This window comes from Montipora foliosa, chromosome 9 (assembly GCF_036669935.1).
Source record: "Montipora foliosa isolate CH-2021 chromosome 9, ASM3666993v2, whole genome shotgun sequence".
Taxonomy (NCBI): Eukaryota; Metazoa; Cnidaria; class Anthozoa; order Scleractinia; family Acroporidae; genus Montipora; species Montipora foliosa.
Window position 1 is genome coordinate 29,042,771 of NC_090877.1, and position 10,000 is coordinate 29,052,770.

General features: G+C 37.7%; 1 protein-coding gene across 1 annotated transcript in view; it reads left to right on the plus strand.

Moving 5' to 3' along the window:
* LOC137969764 (ubiquitin carboxyl-terminal hydrolase 7-like) overlaps nucleotides 1–10,000 on the plus strand; it is a 68,091-nt gene that overhangs the window by 17,591 nt on the left and 40,500 nt on the right. The window contains exons 10-17 of the mRNA XM_068816120.1: nucleotides 2,069–2,123; nucleotides 4,315–4,359; nucleotides 5,145–5,180; nucleotides 6,103–6,143; nucleotides 6,882–6,931; nucleotides 8,172–8,254; nucleotides 8,876–8,985; nucleotides 9,095–9,192. Coding sequence (XP_068672221.1) covers nucleotides 2,069–2,123; nucleotides 4,315–4,359; nucleotides 5,145–5,180; nucleotides 6,103–6,143; nucleotides 6,882–6,931; nucleotides 8,172–8,254; nucleotides 8,876–8,985; nucleotides 9,095–9,192 — 518 coding nt within the window. The remainder of the gene's footprint in view (nucleotides 1–2,068; nucleotides 2,124–4,314; nucleotides 4,360–5,144; nucleotides 5,181–6,102; nucleotides 6,144–6,881; nucleotides 6,932–8,171; nucleotides 8,255–8,875; nucleotides 8,986–9,094; nucleotides 9,193–10,000) is intronic.

The window sequence follows — 10,000 nt, forward strand, 5'->3', positions numbered from 1 at the left end:
AATCTATTAAGTCTCACTCTCAGGGGTCAATGGTTAAGGACGGTGCCTACTAGTTCAAAGGTATTTTTGCACGGTTTACTTAATGTGCAGGAAAAGCAGATCTTAGCAACTGTTATTGAAATCCAAAATAACCATGCATTTTTCAAAGATAATTAATCAACAATGTTTGTGAAAAGCAAAAGTGCCCCTGTGATAAAAAAAATCACTTCATTTTTTTCAGATTTTGAAAGTGTGTTTGATTAGCATCTGACTGGCAAAATTCTGATCTTTGATGTTATATCCAAAGGCTGTTTACTTTGAGAGTTTTGGATTTCACAGTCGGCCATTACTCATGTTCAAAACTGACCCATTGGACCTCAGAGGGTTGGATCCAGGGAAAAGTGACGTTGAAGGCTCACTACATGTAGCTTAAAATTTCAGCGTGTGAACGCAGCTTATTATATATGCAAAATGCAAGTTTAAAAATCTGAAAGCCCAAAACTCCTGTGCTGCATATTAATTTTGCAGTGTACACACATATTGCATTTTTAAACTAGCGAGCCTTTGACTTCATTTTCTCCTTGATTCAGCTCTCTCAAGAACTTAGAGTTGCTAATGGTGGACCATTAATAATTGGAAAATGCCAGTTAAATAAACAGGTATCTTTTTTAAATCAAGACTTAAAGCTTTGGTCTCTTAGTGTTTAGTTAACATAGTTTTTAAATCCAAAGGAAAATAAGAATTGATTTTTTTGGTCATAGGGGCACTTTAAATTACAAAGCAATATATGGCATTTTTTTTTCCAAAATGGAAGCTTAATTATCTCTGAAAAAATGATGTGGGGTTACCCCCAATTTTCTTTTTGGATACCAAGAGCACTTGCTAAGTTCTTCTTTCTCCGCGTAGTTTTAAACCGCGCAAAAATACATACATATAATTCAGGGTTCAAAATTAACGAAAAAATGCAGGCGCATTTTACGACAACATACGAAATTTACTCTCAATTTTGCAAATTTTAGTCGCAAAAAATCGCCATGTGTTGTCAGCAGTTTAGCAAAAAAATACGATCCCGCAATACATGTGTGTAAAGAAACGGCTGAAAATGGCGAATGATCGAAGGAATGGACGTTGCATCGCTGCTAAATTACTCTACAATTACGCTATCTTCAGAGAAATTCACTGCGAGAAACAAAAGAATGTTGTCATTTATTTATTTTAGCAAAAGTAGCAGCAAAGTGGCAACTGCTAACCCTTTTGTTTCGAAAGAGCAAAGGTGACAACAAGTCGCAAATTTGCGACTTCGCCGGATATTTTGGTCGCATAGGGAAAAATTTAGTCGCAAATGCGACTGTATTGGTCACGATTTCGAGCCCTGTGTATCCCTTTCTTAATAAGAACCACCCATAGGAAACCCAAGTACGGTATGTGTAGAACGTGTGCACAATAGCAAAGTAGGCCCTGTCCTTAAATGTATTTTATTAGTATCAATATTTAAAACCATTAAAAGCTTTTAAACATGGCTTTAAATTGTTTCTGAAATGAGTAATAGTAATAATAGTAAGGTTATTTAGCTGAGTGCAGTTGCTCTACTAATTGGGGAGAGTACAAATCAACTGAAATCAGAGCAAATCAAATCAAATCAAATCAAATCAAATGTTGGTTTTTGAGGAAAGGAAAAAACTGGAGTACCTGGAGAACAACCTCTCGGTGCAGAGTAGACAACCAACAAACTCAACGCACATATGGCGTTGAATGGGTTAATTGACCCCCTGGCCACACTGGTGGAAAGCAAGTGCTCTCACCACTGCACCAGCCCTGCACCCCTTAAAGTTTTACTATTGCTTGTTTTCTTACATTTGACCCAGAAGGATTGTTACGTGGGATGTTGTATATACTTTCTGGTATCAGGCAATTTCAATCTTAAATTTCCATAACATGTATTTATTTTGGTTTATGAAATAAGGATTAAAGGTTGTATTTTCAAGGACTACAATTTGCCAAACAGCAACCAAAAACAAGATGGTACAATTTTGTATACAAAGCGTGGTTATTTGTTGTACATGTAATAAAGTGTTTGCTTAAATTTTAGATGGGAGACGCTTGACAGCTTTATGCAACATGATGTTCAAGAACTCTGTAGAGTGGTAAGATTTGCCACTGTAAAAGACTAATGAAAACACTTTTAGCCACAGCGATTTTTGCCTTAAAAGGTTAAAAATACTACCAAGGCTGCTGCCTAATGGTCGCCCTGTCGCCTGGTGCGCCAGTTACTTGCGAGCACGGAAGACCAAATTTCTGAACGAGTAATTATTGCACTACCACACGTAGGCATTGTGGGTAAAAGTTAAGAATCCGATCCCACCAACATGTCGGCCAATGCGTCGGTCGACACACCACCAACACACTACCGACACATCAGCTGACACGCTACCGACACGTTAGCCGACACACTACTGACACATTGGCTGACACACTACCGATGCATTGGCGGACACACTACCGACACGTTGGTCGAAATACTACCGACATGTTGGTCGAAATACTTACTCTTTATAATTTTGTTAGTTCTTTCAGTTGGAAGCAAGAACAACTTCATAAGGAATGACGAAAACATGATAGGCAAATAGCTGCCATTTTTTAAATGAAACACTAGTACCTAGGTCTTCTCGATGCTTTGGAAAGGGTCGGTTACCAAAGCGGAGAGTTAATTTGCAAGTCTACTGACATGCTTATTTTTCGTTCACTGTAAAGGATTGGGAAGTTTAAACTCTTTATTGATCATTGACTTTTTAATATGTGGTGGCTCCTAAAGGAGCCGTTTGTAATTTCAATTTTACTGTAGTGGAAACTGTTCAGCGATGTCTTTCAGCAACTGCTCAAATGCCGATGAGATGTGCAGACTTGGTCCGGCAAAATGGACAGGAAATGGTCACCTACAAAGAGCAGTTGAAAGCCAAAGATGACCTCATTAAGACCCTGGAGCAGCAGCTGCGTACCTTGCAGAACTCAGAACCACCAGCTGCAACAAACCATGAAACTGCTGCTAAGGTCGACCGCAATGACCTTACTGAAATCCATCGACGATTCGCGGTAGTGCTCTCTACAATGAATGAGAAGAAGTGTACCCTGAACAACGCGTACAGACTCGCAGGCACAGCACGCAGCACGATTAGAGACTTCCTGGGTATAGCGGAGCTGCGAATAGACCTTTTTACCGATACGGCGGCCATTTTGATTTCTATTGTTTCGAATAGCCATTATGGGATTCCCAGGGGGCAAATACATATTAATTTGCCCCCTGGGCATCCCATAATGTTTTTCGAAACAATAAAAATTAAAATGGCCGCCGTATCGGTAAAAAGGTCTATTGTAAACGAAGTGACATACCAGAGCACCCTGGAGAAGCTGGGAGACCCGAAACTTTCAGTTAAAAGGATCGAGCAGGAGTGCCGAAGGCAGCTGGGCGATCTGTTGCCGTTTGTGAAACGACTTCGCATCGCGACAAAATCGTATCGTGTAAATCGGCCCTTAGAAGCCCTGTAAATATAAATGCTGATAAAGATGAAGTCTCGGGTAACATGTTTGCCAGAGTGAAAACTGGGTTCTAATAACACTTGTCGTAATGGGAGCTGGGTTGTAATATCACGAAATACAAGATGGCGGTCAAAAGTAAATTTCTTATTTTCACATCGAAGTTAAAGTTTTCCATTGAAGGCATTTTAGTTCAGTTTGAAAAAGGTACGTTTAGGTTTTCAACAGTTCAATAAGGCCCAAATGAGTCACCAACATGCCACCAACGCACCACCGACGCATCTTATATGTTATAAGATTAAACAGCGACCAAAGCGTCGGCTGACAGTTGACCAACATGTTGGCCAACGTGTTGGTGGGATCGGATTCTTTTACCGCATTGTGTGCCTATTTTTTAAGCCTGCTTCATTGTCTAAACTTTTTGGAATTTTTGGAAACCAAAACAAATGACATTTAGCTGCAAAAAGCACCTCGGTACACTCAAAGGTATTGTTTGTTGTGAATAGCTAAGGATGGTGAAGATGGAATTGGATTGAAAATTGAAAAAAATTGCCGTCTTGTCCACACTCACACGGTGTCTCCTAAAGTTGAATATGGATTCATCATCCTGATAAAATTAACTTTCTGTGGTCAAGTGAATGTTTATGCATGGGAACTTAAGAGCCACATTGGATGTTTTATAAGTTACAGCATTATGTAAAAACATGAAAACTACAATGTCATTACCACTAAATAATTATTATTTGCTTTTCTAGTACCAAGTTATAATTTTTGCAACAAAATTAATGAATTTTCTTTTTATAGCTACTTGACAACATGGAGAGCAAAATGAAAGGAACATGTGTGGAGGTAAGTTCATCAAATCTTTGTGAAGAGATTTTTTATGTACAAGTTTTAATGTTTTCATAAACTTCTGGGGGAAACTACAAAGACTAGAGGTTTTCAACCGGTTTCGTACTCTCCCATACTGATAAGTCCAGTAATAATTATTTATGAATTTATAGTACTTTTTCACATCTGATAATCAGTTGATGTTACACTGTACATGTAGATTCCCCTTTGCATGTTAGGAGAAAGACTTAAAGCATTATTGGTTAGATCTGGATAACAAATAGTGCATTCTCCATGTGAATAAAATTATTATTGTATTGAAATGCACATTACAGCTCGTACTGAGAAGCAGGCCAAGCAACATCACCTGGGTCCAGATTCCTTTTTCTTTTTGAGCAATGTGTTGGTTTTTTAACCCATTGACTCCTGGGGGTTCTCCATTGACGAGTAAAATCATCTGGCATTAGGCAGAGTAAAATACTAAGTATGGCTGGTTTAGGGGTGAATGGGTTAATGTCCTACCAATTTTTCTGAAGACGTTATGTGAGAGTTTTTAGAAGAACCATTTTTTTTTCTAAAATTGAGTTATATTGTTCACTGAGTAGAATCAGTTATTTCCTCATGGAAGCACAACCATACATGACTGTATGCCTATGCATTGGTTGTGAGGTGGTTAAATGGTCAGAAGTTTGTCCATGATATTTTGGTTGTGATGTTGAAAGAATAATGAATGGCTGGGATTCACATGAAAGTAAATATTTAAAAAATTATTTTTGATTTACCTTATTCACTTACTTTTGTAGGGCACAATTCCCAGGTTATTGGAAGGAAAAATGCTGGTGGGTAATTGCCTTGTAAAATCCTAATAATATTTAAGTGTTTTTTTTTTCTGACTGCCCCAGCAGTGTTATAGAACTGCGAAACTACCTAACTGCTGAAGAACCAGCATTCTCTTGCACCATTGGTTAGGAGTTTAGTACTTGTTTTCACAGCTGCAGTCTTACTTAACCTTGTGACAATCCTGTCTGGTTTGCTTAATGAATTGGACTTGCATCTTGTAATGACAGTGACAGTTTGATATCTTAAATGAAAGTCATTTTCAGTGACATGTCTGCCTAGTTTATGCTGAATCAATTCACTCTGGCAAGGGGCTAACACTCGAAACTTTAACTCTCGCGTCTTTCTTAGGGTGTTTACTAATTTACACTATTAGAGCGAGTTTCAATCTAGTGTCATAAAACCAAGACCAAAATAATTACTTTAACCAATCAAAAAGAATGGAGACAATACAGTAAAGCAATCAAAACTTGAAGTAATTACATGTAGCTGACACAAAGCGTGGGAAAATGTGCACGCACGAGCCACAATTGGTTTTGGTTTCACTTCTGATTGGTTGAAAAAGTGGCATGAGAACTTTGCACCCAGCAATGAGTGAAGTAATGCAAAACCAAAGCAAATCACTAATTACTTTCGACACTCAATTGAAAACTGCTGTATCAACTAGCTCGTTTGATAAACCAACCTCATAAATGTGTTTTACACCCCATCTTTGCAGCACCACAGTTTCTTAAGAAAATAACCCTCTCATGTGTTAAGTATTTCTGCTGACTTTTGTCTGTAAATTAGACAACCATGTACAAGTGTATGCTAAGAGTAGTGATCTAGTGGATTGCCTCTTCCAATATTTGCTTCATTTTTGTTGGTGTCGTTAAAAAGTATTAACTTAAAGTGTTTTCCATTTTTTCCTCTTTTCTTTCACAGTCCTATATTAAATGTACAAAGGTGGACTATGTATCACAAAGGTTAGTTCACGCAAAATTTGTGATTTTATGTTATACATTTACAAGTACATTTAGTACACATTTAAGGGCAGGTTGTCACCCTTTTGTCTAAAAAATCTACATGGGGTTGTGTCTGGTACAAACAACTATGTGTAACTTTGAATAACGGTAATCCTACTACAATTCATGTACAGGTGTAGCTGTGTAGCTACAATTATATAGTTAGTTGTATGAACAAACTTGTATGAACCAACAGTTACAGCTTCTTGCCACCACCATGATCACCATGTTTACTTGAGTGATCTCAAATAATTGCTTGTGACCAAACGTGATTAGAAAGGGAAGAGGAAATGGTTGCCCAGTTTTGCATAAAAATAGGGTTTGATTACTAGAAGACTTTCAACTATGTTTTTTGTATACAAGCATGTTTACCCTCTTTTCATGTCATGCAAGCTGTCAATATTTGAACCATTGCTTATGTTTTTCTCTTAACAATAAAGGGGGGTCAATCCATCTTTCTTGCTGCCATCCTTGTTGTTAAATTGTGTTAAAATATTCTTTATTCCCTGTGTCTCTTCATCTTAATGGTACAATCATGTACATCTACATGTAGGAGGAATGACAAAGGAAATTAGAAAATGTCTCAATTCAAACGATTTTTAAACTAAATAATTATTATTTCATTTTGAATGACAGCTCACATGTTGTGGTGAAAGAAACATTTCAGAAGTGTATTTTAAATGTGCAATTTATTTTCAGAGAGGAACCCTTTTATGATATTCAGCTCAATGTGAAGGGCAAGAAAGACAGTGAGTATTGCAATCAGGATCTGGAAGGGGTTTTGCGTGATCTGAGAATTGACCCCAAGACAGAGCGTGAATTGGGAAAACCGAATGGAATACAGCTGTGATTCTTAAACAATATATTAGCTGTGACGCATGATTGTACACATTGAAGTTGTACAGTAGTGCGTGAATTGACATTTCTACCATTATAATGTCGTGAACATCAGACGACCCTACACAAATACATGTAATTTGTCTGTCAAGATGGTTCAAACTACACACATACAGTAGGTCTTCTGCCATTGTTATGTAACATAATATACAGTATTTACCCGTGTATACATGTAAGTCAACCCACCATTTTTGATGGTAAAAAAAGAAAAGCAATTTCTTAACTTCTTTGTTAAATGTTCATGGAACACTGATTCGATTTCTGGATATGTGGATACACAAAAAAATCAGGGCCTCAAGTGCTTAATAGTTTTGTGGTTCAGCAGTTGTTGTATAAGGAGAAAGGAATTTAGAGAATAAGCACAACATCACAGAAGCAGGCGCGGTGGCCTCATGGTTAGTGCGCTCTACTCCAAATCGAGTGGTCTGGGTTCGGGTCCTGGGTGGAGACATTGTGTTGTGTTCTTGGGCAAGACACTTTACTCTCACGGTGCCTCTCTCCACCCAGATGTATAAATGGGTACCGGCAAATAACCCTGCGATGGACTAGCATCCCATGCAGGGGGAAGTAGAAATACTCCTAGTCGCTTCATGCTGCAGTAACCGGAGATAAGCACTGGCCTTCAAGGCTGGTAGCTGACCTCGCCTTTATATTTCCTTCCCATCGCAGGGTCAACTGATAAGACCATCTCTTTCCTGTAGTCATGTGTACAAGTAAAGTCATCTCAAAGAAAGCTGATAATCATATGTATACTTGATCAATTCTCCATCCAACTATGTGATACGTGAATTCATGAATGTCGGGAAAATGAACCCATAATTCGACCCCCCCCCCCCCCCCTTCCAGCCCCTGTTTCCATTGCATTTGTTGATAATGCACCAAGTTAATGATATTGCAAATGCAGACATCCAGAACAAAACAAAAGGTTTCTTCACATGATAGCATGCAATGGACCGTTATTTGTCTAATTAGGACACATGATAAAAGCAGCAGAAATGCATGTTAAATATTAAAACATTTGTATTTTCATAGTTTTTATTTTCTTTACGTTCTTGGTGAAGTTTTTACTAATTTCTATTGTTGTTGTTTCAGTTTATGAATCTTTCAAAGAGTATATTGCTGTTGAAACTTTAGACGGTGACAACAAATATGATGCAGGAGAGTATGGTCTACAGGTCAGTGCTACTAACTCTCTTTTTCGTGATGAACTATTTGAAATTCATTTCCTTTAAGCGCAGTCTAATAATTTATTGTACAGTAATAATTATACAGTATTACTGTACTAATTATTAGTAATAATGATAACAATAGTAACAATGACAATTTCTCATTGCTGATTTCTCAGATCACATCTGAAGAATGTGAAGGGTTGTTGTCCACTAATTACGTGAGAGAAGACATAAAAAGTAAACATTTTGCAAAATTGGAGAACATGGCGTCTTGTGTCTCTTCTCTTCTCTTCTCTTCTCTTCTCTTCTCTTCTCATCTCTTCTCTTCTCTTCTCAAAGCATGATTTGTTTGTGATATTTGGGATAAATACCACTTGTGATATTTCAAAATTGTCCCAAATTTCACTCACCTAATGGCTCGTGAAATTATGTATAACAATTTCGAAATAGCACTCATGGAATTTATGCAAAATATCACTACAGATCATGCTATTACCTTTTGTAATTCATTCGTAACCTGAGGATGAATTAAGTCCATTTGATGTTCGTGTTTTTGGGAGGGGTAGGAGTGACCCTTGTGTTGATATATATTTCTCTAAGGTGATAAGTTTCTCTTTTTTTTGTTAGGAAGCAAAGAAAGGTGTAATTTTTGCCAAGTTTCCACCAGTCCTTCATCTTCAGTTAATGAGATTTCAGTATGATCCCATAACAGACACCAATGTTAAAATAAATGACAGGTTTGTTCTGCCATCTCCTTTCATTTGTGGCGTTACAGGGAAGAAACGTTTGATTAATGTTAGTTTAGCTGTCTTTGTTTACTCTTCATTGTTTGAAATGTTTCACCAGATGTGAATTTATGGAGAAGCTCAATTTGAATCAGTTTCTTCAGGATCCCGAAGACCACCTAGGAAATTACACATTACATGCTGTTCTTGTACATAGTGGTAAGTGAAATAAGAACTGAAATAGGGTGGTTACAATTCGTCAAATTTATTCCTTTCACCTGTGAACTGGCCTCCATTAATCACTCACTGAAAAACCATTAACCCATTCACCCCTAAACTGGCCTAAACTGGCCATACTTAGTGTTTTACTCTGTCTAACGACAGACAATTTTACTCATCAATGGGGAACCCCCAGGAGTCAATGGGTAAATGGGTATGAAACAAGGTTGAAAAGGTATGTTTTAGCATCACAGACACACATAGCTGATATATCACCAACATGTGGTGAGTATTTTGACAATACCCATATAAGACTCAGAAACACTGTTTCCATTGTTTCTGGAAGCCTAGAATCAGTTTCCCAGGTAAGGCTGGAGTTCACTCTAGTTCTCTTCACAGAGTCAACTTTCAGGTGACTATCAGCCATCACATAGACTGACGCAGTGGTTGGTTTGGATTCATTACAATACCCCATTACTGAATAAAATCGTCTGATTTAACACAGAGTACTATCTACAGGTATAAGTGTCACTCCTGGCATTAATTAAGGGGTTTTTAAGTGTACGTACATCATCCCGGCGGGCTGAACTGCCCCCCTTTGACAAGTCAAATCGTCTCTCTTTGGAGAAAGTAAAGTCAGTCTTAGAAGGGGGAAGGGTCAACAGAGTTAGTTAGGGCGCGTTCGATTGACCGTATTCCGGAATAGGAGTACATGGAATAGAAGTAAGAAATCCTTTGTTTTTACGGGGATTCACATTAAAACTATCAAACCTTTGCTAAAATGGTATTTTAAACATATCTTTATTAT